Source organism: Anabrus simplex, chromosome 1, assembly GCF_040414725.1.
Source record: "Anabrus simplex isolate iqAnaSimp1 chromosome 1, ASM4041472v1, whole genome shotgun sequence".
Classification (NCBI taxonomy): Eukaryota; Metazoa; Arthropoda; class Insecta; order Orthoptera; family Tettigoniidae; genus Anabrus; species Anabrus simplex.
Genome location: NC_090265.1, coordinates 828,953,127 through 828,975,469, shown reverse-complemented (window position 1 = coordinate 828,975,469; position 22,343 = coordinate 828,953,127). Strand labels below are relative to the sequence as shown.

At 37.4% G+C, this 22,343-nt stretch overlaps 1 protein-coding gene across 1 annotated transcript in view; it reads right to left on the bottom strand.

Annotated features, from left to right (window-relative positions):
• Positions 1-22,343, bottom strand: part of LOC136857592 (voltage-dependent anion-selective channel) — a 108,310-nt gene that overhangs the window by 29,569 nt on the left and 56,398 nt on the right. Inside the window, exon 5 of the mRNA XM_067136374.2 lies at positions 16,882-16,990. Within this exon, the coding sequence (XP_066992475.1) occupies positions 16,882-16,990 (109 nt within the window). The remainder of the gene's footprint in view (positions 1-16,881; positions 16,991-22,343) is intronic.

Here is a 22,343-nt window from a genome sequence, read left to right as displayed (position 1 = left end):
ATATCTGAAGCCATCTCTTCAGTTTTGACTCAATTTATAACTGTTAGGCTCTTCAGTCTGCCAAAACTAACTTTGAATAAATACATTTACTAACTACCTGAAAGAGAAAACATATTGTAACAGTATTACACCTGAAAAAGAAACAACTTAATTATAATAGAACGACATCTTTCATTCTTGAAAGGACATCCATCAGATTCTATGAAGTCACATTAAAATATTTAGAAATAATCTGTTTAAATACTTAGGACACAGCGTCGCTGACCTAGCCAAGGAGAGAGGCGTGACGTGGCAGAAGTAGGTCAACGGACTGAAGCCATTTGGACCCACGCCAATGACAGAGCAACTGTTTTTCAAAAACCTCAAAGTAAATGCTGGAGTAGGGACAAAGGAAGACATCATTAAGGTAAGCTCCAGATTTCAAGTTCCTAAGTACGGGGTATTTTTTTAGCTCGCTGCGAGCGTCAGGGGAACATGCGCGAAAGGTGATAGCACGGCCGGGTGACAAATTTGCCGAGATATATATTGCTTCATGACCGGCCAAGATTATCTAATGCAGTACGGTAGCGATAACCGTTGCTTCACAGCAATAGTTTAGTGGTGTCTGGTTTTAGTAGCGTGTTCAACGTGTTGGCTTTAAAATATTGCAGTTTCTGTAGGAATACAAAAATTACCGTGTGTTTAACGAGTGATGTATACAGTAGAACAGCGTGTGTTAATTGTGTTGTGCTATGCGAAGCATTCTTCTTATACAGTGTGCCGCTTTCGAACCACGCGCAAATATCCTGGCACTCTCCCTCCCCATAGTACGGTACGTAAATTAGGGAAGACGTTCCGCACCACCGGCTCCATTCTTAACAAGAAATCACGCAGGAGACGAACCGTTTTAACACAAGAAAATCTTTACGAAACAGGAGCTCTCTTGGAAAGAACTCCAACAAGTTCCCTGTCGCGTCATGTTGTACAAGTTACTGTGACATTATCTTCTGCTCACAAAGCAAAAAAAACCTGTTAAAAGCCGAACTGTACAAACCCACCCCTGTCCAACATTTAAGAGGACCTGACAGTTTCAGTATTGTAACTGGTTGCTTCAGTCAGTTCACGATGGACGTGTTGACCCAGAACTTTTATAGTGATGAGCCATGGCTACATTTAAGTGGCTATGTAAATAGTCAAAAAAATTACTACTGGTGTGCAGAAAATCCCCCACCAGCTGAATATCCATCCACTTCACGATGTAAAGATAGGAGTTAGGTGCGCAATGTGCGCTCGCAGAATTATGGGACCTATATTTTTCCGTGAAACAATAAATGCTGATCGATATATAGACCTCATTATCAGACTATTCTTTCGAGAGCTGATGGAAGAAGAAAAGATTAAGGGTTACTACTTGCAAGATAATGCGACGGCACACACTGCTAATCGGTCTATGGTGGCAATATGGGAAGTTTTTGAAAATCGCATGGTTAATTATCTCCCTATATCTCCTGATTTAAATACCTGTGATTATTCCTGTGGAGGATGCTGAAGGGAAAAGTGGATGTGAACCCTCACATAAGACAGCTACAAGAGAACATTACACAATTTATTTCGAACATAGCTCAGGCTGAGACTCGCCAAGTGTCTGGCAAGGTGTCAGGCGTGTTTTGAGAGCTGAGGAAAAACATTTTGAACATCAAATGTAATGCCAGGTAGGTTTTAGGCTTCTAGTTTCACTAGAAAGGGCTTTCTATAAGTGTGAATTGCCGCGATGTACTGGGGAGGAAAAGCGCGCATTATACTGGCTAGCGACGGACTGTCATTGCGCCAGCCGTGCTCTAGAGTGGTGCTGCGGAGCAAGCTAAAAAAAAAGACCCTGTATTAAAACAGAAATATTAATGATTTATTTCAAAATATTCAAGTGTGATTTGATAGAATCTGATGTTCTTTCAAGAACAAAACATGTCATTCTATTTTAATTATGTGGTTTCTTTTTCAATTGTAATACTGTTACCACGTTCTCTCTTTCAGGTAGTTTGTAAGTTTATTAACACTTAAGTTAGCTTCAGCACACTGCGGAGACTAACAGCAATAAATTTACTGTAGAAAGAAGAACTTTACTTCCACCACAAAAGTGGCTATCTAAAAAGGATACTAGAGTGAAACCTTGTTAGTGTGTTCCTCATCAAGATGTTTTCTCAGTTTGTAAAGTCCCAATTCCCAATGTATGAAATCTTTATCAAAATGCCTCTATTATCGCATCTCAATTTTTCGCTATTTCCCAGAACTGAAAATGTTAGTGAACCCTTGAGAATTTAATGTGAATTTCAACACAGATAAGAACCCTTACTACAAGGGGCATGTCAGGGAGAGTTTGAAAATAGGAAAAGGCAGTGAATTCCTGAACTTCATAGTGTAAATTACACCTGTGGGGAGCAAGCAGTTAGCCTCAAGGAAGTTCACTTTTGTTTGCCGGTTAATAGTTATATTTCTGAATAACCCAGTGAACCTATTTGTGCTTGTATTTCACTTTAAAGTCTGAAATTTATTCTCTGCTGAGTTGCAGAGTGAAGGGTAGTGAATATCCGATGTGGATAGCCCAGGTACGGATTACGAACATAATTGTGAGAACTGAGAAATATCTTGTGCTAGCCTAGTTGTTGTTGTTTGAGTCATCAGTCCATAGACTGGTTTGATGCAGCTCTCCATGCCACTCTATCCTGCGCTAATCTTTTCATTTCTACGTAACTATTGCATCCTACATCTGCTCCAATCTGCTTGTCATATTCATACCTTGGTCTGCCCCTACCGTTCTTACCACCTACACTTCCTTCAAAAACCAACTGAACAAGTCCTGGGTGTCTTAAGATGTGTCCTATCATTCTATCTCTTCTTTTCGTCAAATTTAGCCAAATCGATCTCCTCTCACCAATTCGATTCAGTATCTCTTCATTCGTGATTCGATCTATCCATCTCACCTTCAGCATTCTTCTGTAACACCACATTTCAAAAGCTTCTATTCTCTTTCTTTCTGAGCTAGTTATCGTCCATGTTTCACTTCCATACAATGCCACGCTCCACACGAAAGTCTTCAAAAACATCTTTCTAATTCCGATATCAATGTTTGAAGTGAGCAAATTTTTCTTAAGAAAGCTCTTCCTTGCTTGTGCTAGTCTGCATTTTATGTCCTCCTTACTTCTGCCATCGTTAGTTATTTTACTACCCAAGTAACAATATTCATCTACTTCCTTTAGGACTTCATTTCCTAATCTAATATTTCCTACATCACCTGCCTTCGTTCTACTGCACTCCATTACTTTTGTTTTGGACTTATTTATTTTCATCTTGTACTCCTTACCCAAGACTTCATCCATACCATTCAGCAACTTCTCTAGATCTTCTGCAGTCTCAGATAAAATAACAATATCATCGGCAAATCTCAAGGTTTTGATTTCCTCTCCTTGGACTGTGATTCCATTTCCAAATTTCTCTTTGATTTCCTTTACTGCCTGTTCTATGTAAACATTGAAAAGGAGAGGGGACAAACTGCAGCCTTGCCTCACTCCCTTCTGGATTGCTGCTTCTTTTTCAAAGCTCTCGATTCTTAACACTGCAGACTGATTTTTATACAGATTGTAGATAATTCTTCGTTCTCGGTATCTGATCCCTATCATCTTCAGAATCATAAATAGCTTGGGCCAATCAACATTATCGAATGCCTTTTCTAGATCTACGAATGCCATGTACGTGGGCTTGTCCTTCTTGATTCGATCCTCTAAGATCAGACGTAAAGTCAGGATTGCTTCACGTGTGCCTACATTTCTTCTGAAGCCAAATTGATCTTCTCCCAACTCAACTTCTACTTGTTTTTCCATTCTTCTGTAAATAATACGTGTTAAAATTTTGCAGGCATGGGATACTAAACTAATGGTGCGGTAGTTTTCACACCTGTCAGCACCAGCTTTCTTGGGAATAGGTATAACAACATTCTTTCGAAAATCGGATGGGACTTCTCCTGTCTCATACATCTTACACACTAAATGAAATAACCTTGCCATGCTGGTTTCTCCTAAGGCAGTCAGTAATTCAGAGGGAATGTCATCAATTCCAGGTGCCTTGTTCCTATTGAGGTCACTCACAGCTCTGTCAATCTCTGACCTCAAAATTGGGTCTCCCATTTCATCAGCATCAACAGCCTCTTCATGTTCCAGAACCAAATTATTTACATCTTTACCTTGATACAACTGTTGGATATGCTCCTGCCATCTTTCTGCTTTGTCATCTTTCCCTAGAAGTGGCTTTCCATCTGAGCTCTTAATATTCATACACCTAGATTTCCTTTCTCCAAAGGTTTCCTTGATTTTCCTGTATGCAGCATCTACCTTACCCAGGCCATACAGCCTTCGACATCTTTGCACTTCTCCTTCAGCCATTCTTCCTTAGCTACCTTGCACTTTCTATCCACTTGATTCTTTAATCGCCTGTATTCTTTTCTGCCCTCTTCATTTCTAGCATTCTTGTATTTTCGTCGTTCATCAATCAGGTCTAGTATCTCCTGAGTTATCCACTGATTCTTAGTTGATCTTTTCTTCCTTCCTAACATTTCTTCAGCAGCCCTACTGACTGCATTCTTCATGACTCTCCACTCTTCCTCTATAGTGTTTCCTTCAGCCTTTTCATTTAGTCCTTGTGCAACATGTTCCTTGAAACAATCCCTCAGACTCTTTTCTTTCAACTTGTCTAGATCCCATCTTTTTGCATTCTTTCCTTTCTTCAATTTCTTCAACTTCAGGAGGCATTTCATGACCAACAAGTTATGGTCAGAGTCCACGTCTGCTCCTGGGAAAGTTTTGCAATCCAACACCTGGTTTCTGAATCTCTGCCTTATCATAATGAAGTCTATTTGATACCTCCCGGTGTCTCCAGGTCTTGTCCACGTATACAGCCGTCGTTTGTGGTGTTTGAACCAAGTATTGGCAAGGACTAAATTATGATCAGTGCAGAATTCAACTAGCCGACTTCCTCTTTCGTTCCTTTGTCCCAATCCAAATTCTCCTACTGTATTACCTTCTCTTCCTTGGCCTACCACTGCATTCCAGTCTCCCATCACAATTAGATTCTCGTCACCTTTTACATATTGTATTAAATCTTCTATCTCCTCATATATTCTTTCGATTCCTTCATCATCCGCTGAACTAGTAGGCATATAGACCTGCACTATTGTGGTGGGCATTGGTTTGGTGTCTATCTTGACGACAATAATTCTTTCACTATGCTGGTCGTAGTAGCTTACCCGCTGCCCTATTTTCTTATTCATTATTAAACCAACTCCTGCATTTCCCCTGTTTGATTTTGTGTTGATAATTCGGTAGTCGCCTGACCAAAAATCTTGTTCTTTCTGCCAACGTAATTCACTTATACCAACTACATCTAACTTTAGCCTACCCATCTCCCTTTTCAGGTTCTCTAACCTACCACAACGATTCAAACTTCTAACATTCCACGCTCCGACTCGCAGAATGTCAGTATCCATCTTCCTGATGATCGCCCCCTCTCATGTAGTCCCCACCCGGAGATCCGAATGGGGGACTAGTTTACCTCCGGAATATTTTACCCGGGAGGAAGCCATCATCAGTACATCATTCATACAGAGAGAGCTGCATGTCCTCGGGAGTTAGTTACGGCTGTAGTTTCCCGTTGCTTTCAGCCGTGAAGCAGTATCAACACAGCTAAGCCATGTTGAGTATTATTACAAGGCCGTATCAGTCAATCATCTAGACTGCCGCCCTTGCAACTATCGAAAGGCTGCTACCCCCCTTTCGATGAACCATTCGTTAGTCTGGTCTCTCAACAGATACCCATCCGATATGGTTGCATCTGTGGCTCGGCTATCTGCATCATTGGGACACGCAAGCCTCCCCACCGCGGCAAGGTCACATGGTTCGCAGAGGAGGGCTAGCCTAGTTATAGATATGAAAACATTTGTAAAATATCTTTCACTCCTTTGACTCAAGCCTGTCTGAACTAATGCCAGGTATCGTCAAAGTGTTGTCGCGTTCAAGAAGGCAATCAAAATCTTTGCCACACATGGGCAAATGAGGAATTCCAAATAATTGTTGGTTGAAGAGTGTAACCAGAATACAATGCTTAATATAACCCACTGGTCCAAAATATAAAGTTCAACATTACATTTGTTTTAGAAAGAGAGTGAACTACAATATGATTGCCATATTGTTATATGCCCTAGTGTTAATGTTTTCATATTTGTTGCCTCTTCGTGCCTTTCAACACACTACTATTATTTTGCAAGTCCCACTGGGAAAGTTTTGCACATTTGTTCTTTCATATTTTTCACAACTTTTAATGCTCTCCTCTCATCTTAAAAACTGGAGATACAACTTTCACAATACCCGTATATAGCGGGCGTAAAATGTATGCATCTAACAATCAAAGAAATATTTAGCCACCTAATCGATACTTTTATTTGCCTTTGGCAAAAATATTGGCTAAATACTGTCGTATTGATATGGACGTGAAGTGGAGAGTTTGTAATAAAATGTATGCAAGTCAAACACTTAAGAATGAAGTACCTCCACATCCATTGGATAGTTCTTTATTTGTACATTCAATAGTACGTTTCCTCTTTCTTGTCCTGTGCAGAAACTTCTTAACAAGGTTTTACTGTATGTTGATAACAAAGTTTTTGGTCCTAATCATTACAATATGAAATTCACACTTCAGGTCCTGTTGCATTATTGGGAGACCCAGAAGTTTACATCAACATTAACTCTTCTGGTACTATGACAATGCACATAATCTTGGCTCTAGGTGGGGCAGAATAGCCATCACATAAGGCAATTCTACTTTTAAAACCTACAGCCGTCACAACATGTAAATATCAAAAGCAAACAAATACCATATATACTGTAATATAGTTCTATTCCTTCTCAGGATTAAATTGCAAGAATTTCAATATATATACATACACACAGGTGTGTGTGAGAGAGAGAAAGAGAGAGAGAGAGAGACAGAGAGAGCACCGAATTGTGTATCACTTTTTTACTATTTACTATCTTTTTTGTAATAACACAATTTATAAAACAAATGAACCATAGAGGGTTGCAGGAATAAATGAAACTTTAGTAGTGTTACCATGAACCATGAAGCCTCCAGAAAGAATGTCCAATAATTTCAATTTTTATCATTTCGTTACGTTCCAACCCTGTCACAGCCCCCTGACATTTCCTGGAAAGGAATGAGTAGATATGGGAATTTGCTTATTTTATTCCTGTGTTCAGAAACATAGACTTTTGAGATATAAATCCGTTTTAGGGTCTCTCAGCTAGATTTTGTTGGTTTTACTGTGCCTATAAATGCGTATTTCAGGGGTTCGTGCCTATTTGATGCCTTTTGACTGCATTTTAAAGAAGCCGGTTTTCTTCCAATGCACTATATTGTAGCTTGTGTGCTTGACAATTATTTTCTCAATTCTCAATATCGATTTACCCCACAAACAAAAACGGGAATTCTCGGGGAAGGTGCCAGAAATAGTGCTTGGGAAATTTCCATCAGGACAATCTGACCTCGAAGCCTTTAAACCCACCAAACTCCTAAGACATATGGGAGATTCAGTCAAGGTCAAACTTATGTTGCACAACCTACCTCCCTCTCAATGCGAACTGTTGTTCGCGTATGCTTCATCTTCATAAGTGTTACGATTTACTGCAAAGAAGTGTGTCCATGGCAATACCCAAAGAAAAATTGTCGAAATCCTACTGACTAAAGCAGTGAATCGCAGGGGATCCCAATTTCACTACGGACGGAAGGGTAGTCTTCTGACAAGCTTGCTGTAAGGAGGCAAGTTTGTTTCTTTTATCTTTTTTGTGATTGAGAATTACGATCGCATTTCGTTGTAGCATTTATAGGACTTAATTTATGTATTGTGGCAAGCTGTTTTGTTGCAATGCTGTATTAGTCGTGAACTTTCAATTTATATTACTAAAATCTTTAATCATTTAATTACTGGACGAGGAATTAGAATGCCGGTGGTCTAGTCACAGAATGGATGAAAATTAAAAATAGGTATTTTGAACTGTGATTCATTTTTTGTGAAAATAGAGATTGACGACAGAAATGCAGTTTTACCCCCCCCCCCTTAAAATCGTTAGTAACTTTCATCAGACTTACGTGTAGGATCTAGCGAACTCCGTTGCGCTTCCGCTAAGCCTTTACAAAACACAGGTTGCGGATTCAATGTGGCGCATGCATGTCACAGAGGCTAGAAATACAATATAGCACGGCTTGGACGATGTTGCAGCGTGTTTTACAAGGCTGCCAAGACAATCTTTATAAGAACGGGCAGTGAAAAGACCGCCGGTCTGGATTGGTGAGATCCGGTTAGTAACCGTTATACTCTGGGGTAAGTAAGAGAGTCTGGGGATCATAAGCTCCCAGGTTAGGGCCACGAAGCGGCCAACAAGCCTCTAGCATCCCCCAGGCCCGGTTTATTCAATCTCCGTTAAAAGAACACTTACACACTGTTAATGTTATTTGCTTTACGTCCCACTAACTACTTTTACAGTTTTCGGAGACACTAAGATGCTGGAATTTAGTCCGGCAGGAGTTCTTTTATGTGCCAGTAAATCTACCAACATGAGGGTGACATATCTGAGCATCTTCAAATACCATCGGACTGAGCCAGGATCGAACCTGCCATGTTGGAGTAAGAAGGCCAGAGCCTCAACCGCCCGAGCCACTCAGCCCAGCAACACTGTTAACATAGCGTTAAAAATTTAGCAGCATGTTAAGATTCTTGCTTTCATCCAAACATATCCTGGGAATTGTTAGCTAACATGGTGTTAACTCTCACAAGTCACGATCAGTGAGAATCTAGAAGGCAGTGGCAGAACCATACAGTTTGTGAGCGCGCTTTGATGTGCATTTGTCTGAATACAATTGTAAACCAAAGCGCGTGAAGTCAACATTTATTCATCCGTGAATTGTCTGTTTCTCTATAGACAGATATGAAAAGCTGAGAAGAGAGTGCATGGTTCAAATTTCTCTTATTTTTGGAAATTATTTCCAAATGTTCTCCTTTGGACCTCTTTAATAGGCAGTTTTTACAGACCGCCTGGCTAACATAACCTAGATGTGTGTTAAGTTTGGTAACATTAATACATATTTAAGTCAAATTAAAATTTAAATACTGCAAAACTGTTTATTTAAATGATAAATCTTCATTATTTTCAGCACAACCGAATCAATTACATCCGAGTTCAAATGTTCTGTTTGACTACCACGTAGTATCATGTTCAAGCAGTCCCCAGATTAGCATGCACACTAGATTCCGCATGGCACTCTACAACATCCCTGCGGTAAGTCCAGGCAATACATAATGATGAACGAGCAGTAGAACACGAGAAGTTCAAATTACGGTACTCGTATGTCTTGTTCGTGATAACACTAAAATAGTTCAATTTTGCAGTTAATGTTCACCTGTCCGATATTATTGTTAATACTCTGAGGAGGGGAATGAACTGAAATTTGATATCAATTTTTTATGCAGTATTTCCCGCCCAGCTGCTCATTCCTGCCACCCAGCTGGCAAAAATTTCTGAGGAAAACACTGAATTACCTGTTATAGAAAGTAAGCAAACTAATGGATCCGTGCTCAAAGCTAAAAGTGACGCTTGGCAGAAAATTTGTAGTGGATTCAATCTTCATACTGAAGTTAGTCAAAGTACGATCAAGCAACTGAAAGAACTGTATGAAAATCATCTCTTCCGTTTGTAACTCTCTGGAAAAGGCCTATCATGTTCCAAATACTCAAGATACAGAAGTTCTGCATCTAATGCACCTGCCATATTTTGAGCTAACAGAATTTAACTGCTTGAAACTGGGTTAGATAATTTAACTGAGAGTTTAACAGATTGTTAGTCTTAACCAATGTTGATTAAATGCTAATTTGGTTAGGTTCACTGTTAAACTATGTTAACAGGCAGTTAAATGTTAACTCAGGTTGAATACACCAGGCCCTAGTCTTGCTAAAGTGACAAAAAGTAAGCTTATGGGTGCATGCCACGACAATTTCAAATTACGCAGTTTTTTTTTTTTCAATGAGGGTGGCAGCATTGTCGGCACACATGATGCAGGATCTACTGCAGGCAACAGAAAATAGCCTTCATGACAGCTGACCTGGCTGACTAAAGCCGGCAAGTAGCAACAAATAAAATGTTCACAAATCTGAGATTTTTTGGCCTGTGTTTTAATTCTATATAAGTAAGAATACTGGTAGGGGCAACTTGATGGGTCGCTGGCAAGCATAAATGAAGGATCTCTCATCTACCCTACTAACGTATTGTTTCACGTCTTCCCCCCCCCACCCAGTGAACCCAACATGATACTGCCAAATTATAACCGAAAAATCTTTGAGGACATATTTCCATGTAAATTACGAATTCCCTTGTTCCTACTGAGTTTTGTACTTCTGGAAACATCATCTCTAACAGTCTTTCTTGTTTTATGGAACAAATTCATGATATTTACTAAGCATTACTGCCAATTAGCTGAACTGTAGAAATTTAAGATATAGGAACATTGTAATTTACGTCAATATTATTTTGCAGATCGAATGTGGAAAAAATACCATTTAGATCAACATAGAAATAATGAGATGCATTTGACAAGTACAGAACGCCGTATCAATGCAGTCTTTCTACCAGTCCACTGTGAACAGTGATTAACAACAATTTTTGTTCAGACTTATGCAATGGTGGGAGCTAATATCCTCCTGCATAAACTGGAGAATCCAACATTCAAAGAATTTTTTAGAAAATACACGAGCAAAGTATAATACCATGAACCTCAATGCCACGGAAGAACTACCTGCAGTCACCGTACTTATCACTAAGTTTTAAAAGTCATTTTACAGCAGTAAACACCAAGTTAGATTCAACCTATGTTTCAGTCTTTTCTGCGAGTGAGAAGTGGTAAACTACTATTCAAATTTTGAGGATTTTATTTCACTACCCTGACAGTTGCCCTGTGCCTGGAGATCATTCAGGCCATGGATGAAGAGGATGCTCTCTGCATAAGAGAAGCTAAGAAAGCCTTGTCCTCTCCATCAGTTCCATTCAATTTGGTATTCTTGAAGGCAAGCTGCCAGGAGCAATCACTGAGTTGGAGAAGAGTGGCATGCCCCTGGTGGAATCATTTAGGATTGTGGAAGAAGTCATGGGAAGTTTTGACCGAACCTCCAGGAAAGTAGCCGCTGTCAACAAAGTGTTCGATAGGGTCCTGCAGTAGAATCCAGGATGGAAAGCAATGGTGAAAGTAGCCAGGGTCCTGCAAGGTGTGGTAGATGAAACAATGGAACTAAAATCAGCCGAAGTGGCTTCATTGACGTCTTGTCCAATCACTCCATGTGATGAGAAATCTTTCTCTCAGTACAAAAACATTCTGCATTACAGGAGAACAAGATTGTTACGGGGAAAAATTGAAAAGTTGCTTCTTGTAAATTCCTTTTATAATAACCGAGTGTTATTAAATTAAAAGGAATTTTTTCATGCCTACTTTGTTGCCTATTTTACAAGTTACTGTCTAATTACATGCCCATTTTGGCTATTTTAAGAGCCCATATGCCTGCCCATTGTAACTGTTTATAGTGCCTATAATTCTCATCTCTAGGAATGCGTAAGTCAGGCTGGAAACCTCCCAGCCGACCGAACGATGTGGCCGGCTTCTACCTGTATTGTTTTCATTTGGTTTCTCCGCAGACCTTCTCAAAGGCAAAATAAGATTATTCCTTCTCTAGCCATACCTCAAAGATTCCAGTACTTCACCAGCAAGGAGCGAGTGCCGAAAGTGCCGGGAATGATGCAGACTCGTATAGAAACCGTCATTTTTTCCTTTTCCGTCAGCACATATCAGTATATTCTTATTAAGGAAGGTGTGTAGTCTCTAAATTTACCACTAGGAGCTGCATAAAATTTTTTGTTTTCGTGTGATGAACATGTAAAAATGATAAGTCCGTGTCTGCACATCTTGTGCACATGTCAACAGTGATAGGAGACTTACTGGACGATTTATTTACAATGATGGTCTGTCTGATTACGTACATAGTTTAGGGAATGACGATTATGTTGAGTCAGAAAGTGAACTGGACTTCATATTAGTGTCGAAAACACTTCTAGTGAGGTTATAGTCAGCGAGAGGATTCTGAAAATGATTTTGTTAGTGGAACATAGACAATTGCTGAGGTTAGAGATCATTTGGAAAGGAACAAAGATTTACACAGTAATATTGCCATTATTCAGTGACGTTAGTCGTCATAGTGATTTACCATACCAAGCACCTCACCCTTTCCTCGAGTAATAGCAGACAGATATGTCGGTCTGCATAAATCCAAGTATTTTTTTAAAAAATGATGAAAACACCTCCCCACCGTAGGGGTTACGAGGAAGAGCTCGCTCCCCAATTAACGGGTCAAGAGTCTTTTCAATAGGCTATCAGTATGAGGACCTTGCACTCGCGCTGCAAATGTGCCAATGCCCTCTATCTTCCTTCCTTTTTAAGTGTCTTGACGAATAGAGTGGATTGTTCAACACTGTTTAAGTTTATTCCATTAGATGCTCCTCGCTGCAATACTAGACAAAGGTATATTTTCCATCTGCCTAATGTGAGAACTGTGGCTCGAGCAAACTCATGGCTGCAGAGGCACTACAATCACTGAATGAGGTGGGTGAATCAGTGGACCATTTTCATTCACCCCAATCTAAAATTAGACTGCCTTAACAACCTCAAGAATGTAAGGCCCTCTCTGCAAAATATACAGTATAACCCCAATTTTGCTTGACCTCGATTTAACGTAAACCCGCATTTAACAGAAGAAATTTCCAGTCCTGAAAATTATTCCACAAGAGCAATGCTATTTTATATTTGATTTAACAATTAAATATAGGGCAAAAATCTGCATTTAGCGTTAAGGAAATGTTAAAATTCTCAAATATTTCCTTCCACTCGTTTTGGTTACGGGACATTAAGAACCAATGAAAAAGATGCCATAAGCTTGTGAAGGACGATTAAAGGCAGAAGAGGAAATTAGAGCTCGGGCACTTAGGGCTAAAGTGAGATTTCTGACTCAGATGCACATCCAACCGCGGCCTCCGTAGCAGAAGAGAACCCCCGTTTTAACGACAATGTTATTATAACCTTCAAAAATTCCCATATTAATCTGTGCAATATCCTTCGGTTACAATGAGAAACCTTTTACTGATTCATCCATTATTACGGGCGAATTCAGATGCGTTAATTTGCAACCGTTGTCAATATTTATACACTGTACCAAATACACACGACTACTCCAGCGTTTATATTGAATGCTATCGATCACCTTCCGCACTCCTTCCTCGCTACGTGAGAGTGAGTCTATCTTGGGCGAGCCTGAGGTCTCCGCACAACTTCAAGTCTCCGACTCGTGTAAACAAACATTGGGATACTGGGCAAGTTGGCCGCACGGTTAGGAGCGTGTTGCTGTGAGCTTGCATCCGGGATATAGTGGGTTCGAATCCCACCGTCGGCAGCCCTGAAGATGGCTTTCCGTGGTTTCCAATTTTCACACCAGGCTAATGCTGGGGCTGTATCTTAATCAAGGCCACGGCCGCTTTCTTCCAACTCCTGGGCCTCTCCTATAACATCATCGCCATAAAACCTATCTGTGTCGGTGCGACGTAAAGCTACTTAAAAAAAAAAACCCCATCGGGATAATATGTTTTTGCATTAAGTGCAGTAAGTTGTTAATTCCTCAGAATTAAAAACTCAAGCAAATGATTGCTTAATTTCAATACTATGTACTGAAATAAAATAATACTGTGATACTTCTTTTCAAGGTACAGCAGTGTACATAACTAATTTCAGAGGTTAGTTTATGTACTTGTGGGTCTTGTTAAATTTCAGAAAGGCTGTTCTCGTGTAAATTTATAGTGAAAATATTATTCTACAGGGAGCTTTAAGTATGTTTTCATAATGCATGCGTGGTAAACCTAGGTTAAGTGACGCTGTTTGAAATAAGAAAATGGAAATGTTTGCCACAATCCTCTGGATTGATGCTAGTACAATTATTAAGAATGAAACGGAACACAAGTGTTCAGATTATTGGAATTAAAAAATACGTGCTAATGAGTAAGCCGCTGCTTGAGAAACTTCAGCGAAAATGTTTCAACAGATTGCTGTTTTGTACCAATATGTATTTCTGTGAGAGTTTGGTAGCTTTCCCATCTTTGATGGAAAATCGATCTGTCGAAATGAAGCACAAACCGTAACTACAGTACAGTGTGTAGTGTAGATATCTCCTCGCATTATTGCAGTCACTGTGTAAATAATTTATCCCTTTCAGACCTGAAAGAAAACTGGAGGCGTGAATTTTTGTTTGTATGTCAAAAACTGACTAAAATGCTCCCCAATACACATATTGATAGTTTATTTTACAAAATAAAAACGAACATCCGAAAAAAAGGACCCACACAATTGTGCGTATCAAAATTCAAACCCTCGTATCACATACGATGATGTATCTTCAAAATTTACGTTCACTAACCAATGAATATATTCCGGTATTCAGTAAAGCTTCTAGATTAATATAAACGCAATAAATAAATACTTACTTTTGGCACTACTGCTTCTCGTCATCTCGCCAATCAACTGTGCTTTTTAAACTCTTCTTCCTTCGCCCTGGTGGTCAAGCGCATACTAAAAACAATTGAAATAGATGCCACGTGTCCCGCACAATCACTGCAGTCCGGTCTAGCGCCGAAAAAACATCAAATACGGCCAGGGATAAACAAAATACGAACCCGCACAATTGTGCGTACTCGGTCTGAAAGGGTTATTATGATGGTACAATTTAGGTTAATACAGGTAAAGATCTCTGGAAACGGCGTGCTTCCTACTGAAACCTCTATCTAATGTAAACCCCCATTCAAGGTTTAAAAAATCAGGTCCATGTAGAAACATTAACACCTTGAGTGCCACGTGAGACCAACGTTGACTCGCAGAGCTTAATGCCACTCGGGCCGTGCGAGTCCGCTGTGGACTTGCACACTCTCGAAGTCTCAGGCCCCGTGGTGCCATACTCTCATTACACTTGACATGTAAACGTGTGTTAAATTAAAGTAGGTGGCCAGTACGTCATGAATCTATTCTTGACCTGTCCATTTTGCGAGTCCGATGTGGCACCACGTAGCCTGTACGTCACTGTAATATATCAACCACAATAAATGAATTATGACATTATTTATTGTTTTCTGATCATGTCCTGTGTACAAATAACAAAAGATTGTACTGTATAGTGTACTCATTGTTCATTGTCTCATTTCAGGGTCTATGAACGAATTGAAAACAGGACAAAAAATTACATGAACTCTCTAGAAAAAATATTTGTAACTTTGCCTCATTCACAATCACACCACAAATTGGTACACTTTTTGCACATGAATTTGAAGTATAACAAATTAGACTTTCTGAAGAAATATGATTCAAACTGTGTTTCACAATCACAATACAAATCTGTGCACTTTGAAGATACAGTCCAAACAGAAGAAATTTTCACAGGCTGGTCATTTGAACTTACGACTAGTCTTCCACATGGCATATTGCCTTCCTGATTCATCTCTTCAAAACAATTACTGCATCTCCCTCTTCCGTGCTGGCCTACATCCTCTAGCCGGTGGGGTAATACCTGTTTCTTTGATACTTGTGAGGGAATGTGAACATTTTTGATACCAGTACGTGTTAACTGTTCAACAATGTCCTCTTTGAACTGGGTAACAGATATACTCTCATTCCCAAGTTGATTGGAAATATAGATGGCATTTACTATACTTGTGCCGATCAATATCTCTATAGCTATTTTTCTGTACCATTTTACTGTGTCTCAGGGAAGTACAGTAGCTCTTTTTATGATCTGATAAATCAATGTACGGTTTGTATTTGTTATACTCTATAACACTCCATGGTTTTACACTTCACCATCCCTCCTCTGAATAGTGGCCATCTCACCAGTGTGTTTAGTTGTCAAAATTAACTAGTCTCTTTTATCATGCCATTTCTGAACAACCACACCAGTGTTACTTTCACGGGCTCTTGTCTCTCCTCTTGCTAACTTCCATTTAGTAACATCGGTTGGATTATACTTCCGATTAGATTTCAATGTTCCAAAGATAGTTTTATTCTTTAGTAGTTCATGAGCTGATGAGACAGACGTATACCAGTGTGTCAGGAAGGTGAGAATTGTGCTAGGATACGTGGTAACACATTGGTCTCACGCAGCCTATACAGCTGGAAGGTAGTGTCAGTGGCCGTGTGAGACCAATGTGTCACCACAATTTCAACACAATGTTATGACTACAATTTTGGCCCAGGATGACTAAAAGGTACATTTCTGTAATAAGATGCACTATTTTATATGCTATAGTAAAAAAAAAAAAAAAAAAAAGAAAATGGCCTGGATGGAATTTTTTTTTACTGCATATGTGGCACTTAAGGTGTTAAATAGGAGTTCTACTGTATAAATGTGTATGTAAATGTCTATATTTAGTTTAATCATGACAATTATTTTAAAGGATCGTTTTTATTTTTTAAGGTGTTGTAAATGTATGTATATAAATATATCTAGATTTAGTTTAACCTCTAATTATTTTAGGAAGTTGTTCTGTTTATTTAAAGTGTATATTGTATATAAGGTTTCATTGAATCATCTAAAACTGGGCAAATAACTATTAAAAAAAACACACACTAATTGGTGAATCGTAATGTTAAACACAGTTTTAAACTTAAAAACTCCAGGGATTATGCGAGTCTATGAGACAGTATTACTTAATCTCCTATGTACTGCAATGTAATACTTACACATTGGTATGTAGAATAAAGTCACCAGCTGTATAGCCCAATGCCAAATTATTCTGTGTGATTTTTGACTTTTGTGTATCAAAACCAGTTTGATACCCTGCTAACCAACCTGTAAGAAAAAAATATTTTAAATAACATACCTCAGAATAAACCTGCATAAATTATGTCTCGATGTGAAACTCAAAATCAACCAATTTTCGACTCCACTTCTGCTGTGTGCACGTGAATGCGGTAAGACATAGGAGGTTCTCAGCAATGGGCAAACACATGGAGGAACACAATCATAATTTTACGGAAATAGACAAAGATATGGAAATACTGCACACGACAACAAAAGGAAAACTAATGGACGTTCTGGAGAAGATAAATATATATATTGATCAGAAAAACAATAGCGAAAACAACTTAAATGAACCATTAAATGAAGAAAATGCGATGTACAAATGGGCATACAATCTTATAAGGAAGGAAAGAAAGAGAGAAAGAAATATTTCCGAGTCACAAGTACGCTTCCCCTCCGCCCCTTACATTACGTAACCGGCAGCACAGCGACTAGTAGCAGCGAGCACAACAAGGTCCTTGACAGCAGAGAGTAGAACACGTTTGTTTTCAAACTAGCACAAGTATATATTGAGAGCAAGGTTAAAATTTGACAACAGGACGAACTGAAGTAAGTAAAATACAATTCTCTGAACATCTAAGATATCGTCTTTTTTATTTAAAAAAAAAACACGTCACTAAAGGTTGGTTGTCAGTTTGTTTATTTAAGGAATTTGACCATTAGAAACAACGAGCAGATCATCGCGCAACCAATAGCAAAGTAGCAACAAGGAGGGAAGGAGGACATATTGTTTGGGTTCAGACAAACATCCCATCATTTCAATTTGCGGATAAATTAAAGGAATGAAGTAACTTAGACCCAAATGAAAATTCTCCAATTATCTGAGCCGTCTTTTTCTTTTTCGTAAAAAGTTGCTAAATTTTAGTTTGTTTGGTTTTGTTTATTTAAGGAATTGGAAGAGAGTAAGAGGGGAAAATTCTGATTCATAAGAAGCCTAGAAAATTTGAGCAGACGTTAAGAAAGAAGAGAGAAGAAATATTTTTAAAAAATGACTAACTTCATAAATGTAGTTTATTAATTTAATTTACAAAGTGGCTATTTATTATTTGTTATTTTGTAATTCAGGATAGAGACTAATTTTATAGATTTTATAGAAGATGAAGAAAGAGTTACTATTTTCAGATATTAACAAGGACATAAATTAACATAGAGAGATTAATTTAATTAGATTTTATCATTTACGATTGGTAAAATTCTGGTAAAATATGTGACAAATGACAATGTAAATGGGCAAACTAAAAACTTAAAGAGTAATATTGTAACTAATTTAAAATTCATATATTTTAATATATAATTGAAATATGATACCAATGAACCATAGTCCTAAGATAATTAGTATTTGGCACCGCTGAGGAAGAGAGCAGAGGCTCTCGAAACATGTACATGTACGGTAATTAAATAGAATAAAGTGTATAAAGTATTGACAAGGCGGAAAATTATTTTATAGAAATTTGTAAGAATTTAGCGCTAAATTCAAAAGGTTTACATCGCGCGACCTTAAACGTGTTAACTGATACAGTCCTGCCCAGAGGCTGCTCATAAATGCCTTAAGGCGTCCAAGGGAGCAAACATGTTAACAATAACAGAAAATTGGAAGGGGCCCGACACTTCGAAAAATGATTGTATCTGCAAGATCATGGACCAGAAAGGGCATGAAAATGAGGGACTCCCTAGGCCAGGGATGGCGAACCTTGCCACGCGTGTCACTGGGTGACACGTGAACACGTTTTCAGTGGCACGCCACATGAACATAATGTTTTTATATACGTCTTGTAGTACAGACAATACATATCTCATAGCGTTTCAAGTGTAAGGAATAAATATTGAAAATCTAAATACTAGTTCCATTTGGACGTGCGAAAGTCAAGTGAAATAGCGTCGTTTTCTGGTGGTTTTGTATACGGACATCGCAAACATGTTTTTGGTGCCGAAAAGAACATTAACTTAACAAAGGCGGTGACCATATATTTCAAGAACTGTGGACAAGGGAATTCGGACTGGCAGAAAAGTGTGTTGCCTGTGTTCGAAAACAATTGTATCCCCACTTTTAATGTAATGCGCAGTTTTGGAGACTAATTATTCAAATGTTTTTTCCATATCAAATGAATGAAGAAGAGAGTTCGTTTCACAAAATATCGAACATTACACATAACAAACTATTTTGTATCTTCTTTCCGGCCAAGAAATAATATTAGTGCAGTTGTTTCCATATGTCTCACTGCATAGTACAGCATACATGGGAAACTGATTTCTAATGGTGAGCTCTTGAAAGAAACTTCCTTATTGACGTCCGACACATTATTTGAAAACTACCCTAACAGCTAATATTTAACAGAATTAAAGGAATGCCAGCCAGCTGAACTGCTGTCAAGAATATCGTAATAAAATGAGAGAAGTAGTTTCGGAGCAATTGAAAGCTAACTTGGATAACTCCCACATGTATGCAGCATGTTTTGATGAAAGCATGAATGTGATCTTACAGCCAAGGATAGCTGTTTCTTCTGGTTTCCTTGCGGAAATGTGATGAGGTAGAAATTAGTTAAATTGTTGATCATTTTTATAATATTTCGTTAAGTTCTCTTTACTCTTTGACATGATGTATTGGGAAACAATACTCCTTTAAATTGTAAAACAAAAGATTGTGTCATTATGTTATTCTTTGATCTAACCACTGATGAAGGGAATGGTTGAGATTTCCCGAAACATGTATGGTTAATAAATAATGTTTCTTTCATTTAATGAGTGTATTGATCAAGGCGGATTTAAATAAACTATTATAAATAGTTATATTGTACATTTAGACCAGTCAATACGGACCAAACACAATATTAACCTATCATGGTTAAGTTTATTAACAGTGAGTATGCCAGCCAGGCAAAGAAATTGTTTAACAGATTTAAGAACTTAAAAATTAAAATTTCCAAAATCTCTAAAGACATACTTTTTCTTAAAAAATGTTTATCTTATAAACTGGTGCCTAAACATTTGATATCCTTGCAAAAAAGAGGTAGGTTACATCCTAATGAGAGAAAAACACAGAATAAGGTTAATCAAGTATGGCTCAGGAATGAAATTAAGTTTCTATTCCTTAAAAAATCCAGACTTAATAATGAATTATATGAGTTACATCTAAGGATAACCAAAACAGCATCAAATATAGAATGGGACTGGTTACAGAAGAACATAGAAAATTCAATGTATAATATTTTGAGCAAGAAGCAAGTGATATTGGATAAGAAGTTCCAAACATTACTTGATAATAAAGTAAACCACTTTAAATGTAATAAGAAAGTAAATATTCTGAATGATAATGAACACAAGTTTTTTGAACCTCTTAGAAATCTAACCCAAGTTCAATTTGATAGTAATGAAATTAACATTTTAAGTAAGGGGCCTAAATTCAATTGGGAAAAGGAGAATTATAGTAATAGAAAAGATTTTGTTAAATTAATAGCTGAAACTGAAGTGGCCATAGCTAACCTACCAGTTGATGAACAAATTCCTCTTAGATACGAAGTTAGTAGAGCATTATCCAATATGATAGAACATACGGTAGAGAACCATGAGGAGTTGAATAAGAATATCAAATTATTGAAGAATAAGATAGATAATAATAATATTGTTGTGACAAAAGCTGATAAAGGTAATACCATTGTACTGATAGGAAGACAGGATTATATTGAAAAGTCTAAGAATTTTCTAACTAGCAATAATTTTGAATTGATAAAAAAAGATCCCACGTCTTCTATGCAGAAAAAACTTAAACAAATTCTCAATAACATAACTTTTTTATTAGACTCCAAAGATACTAACTGTTTAATTAACATGAACCCAGAAATACCTACTTTAAAGGCACTACCGAAAATTCATAAACAAGAAATTCCTATTAGACCAATAGTTAATTTCAGAAATAGTCCAGTATATAAGACGGCCAAATTCATACAAATATTTTTAAAAGAACACTATAAGTTTTATAGCCAGACACACCTAATTAATACTATTGACTTTTGTAACAGAATTAAAAACATTGAGCTAACAGACTACTACACGATACATAGTTTGGATATCAAAGATATGTACTCCAACATTCCTATTGTAGATACTATACAAATAGTAAGAAAGAATTTAATGCAACACAGCAAATTAAGCAAGGTGGAAATTGAAGAATTTTTAACATTACTAGAATTTACTTTGGAAAATAACTATTTTGTTTTTGACAACAAAATTTACAAACAGTCTAAAGGCCTAGCAATGGGTTCGCCAGCTTCAGGTATTTTAGCTAACATATTCATGGATTACATGGAATATAATAAAATAGTGGATAAAATAGATGGATTGATTACATGGTTGAGATACGTCGATGATATATTTGTTATTATCGATGAACGAAAGGTTAAACCTGATGGTATATTACAGTATTTAAATACTTTGAATAGACAAGTGCATTTTACGATGGAATCTGAAAATGATAGGACTTTAAATTTTTTAGATTTGACAGTTACTAGAAATTCTGGTCATTTTGATTTCCAAATTTTCAGAAAAGCTACTCAAACAGATACTATTATCAGAAATGACTCCAATCATCCAGGTCAACATAAAAAGGCAACATTTTACAGTTTAATTAATAGAGCTATGAACATACCTATGTCTAAGAAGAATTATAATAGAGAGATAAATATAATCCATCAAATCGCTCGTAGCAACGGATATTCCAACAGATTTATTAATAGAATGATAAATAAAGTGAAAAATGAACCTAAAACAACTTTAATTAAAGAGAGAAAAGAGAAAAAGAAATTCATAGTTCTAACTTTTCGAAATAAGCACTCTTATCAACTGGCTAAAATTTTCAGAAAAAAGAACATCAATGTCACATACAAAACGGATAATAATACTAATAAGATAATTTTCAATTCAGATAAAATAGAGAATAAATGTATATTTAATAAATCAGGAATTTACAAATTAACATGCCAAACATGTAAACAACGATACATAGGACAGTCCGGAAGAAGTTTGGCTATAAGGTACAAAGAACACGTTAATGCGGTCAAACATAAAAGATATTCGGCAATGGGAGAACATATGGTTGAAATGAATCATAAATTTACAGACATTTCCAATGACATGAAATTATTACATTCGACCAGAAAGGGAAAACTAATGAATGTTTTGGAAAATTTAGAAATTTACCTTACACAAAAATGTAATTCTGAATCAAGTTTAAATGAGAAAAGTACAGAAGATAACCCACTGTTTAGGCTAGCATATAATCATTTAAGGAACAAAAAGAAGAAGAAAAGAAGAAAAACTTGAAGATCATAAATTTGTATAGTGTTTC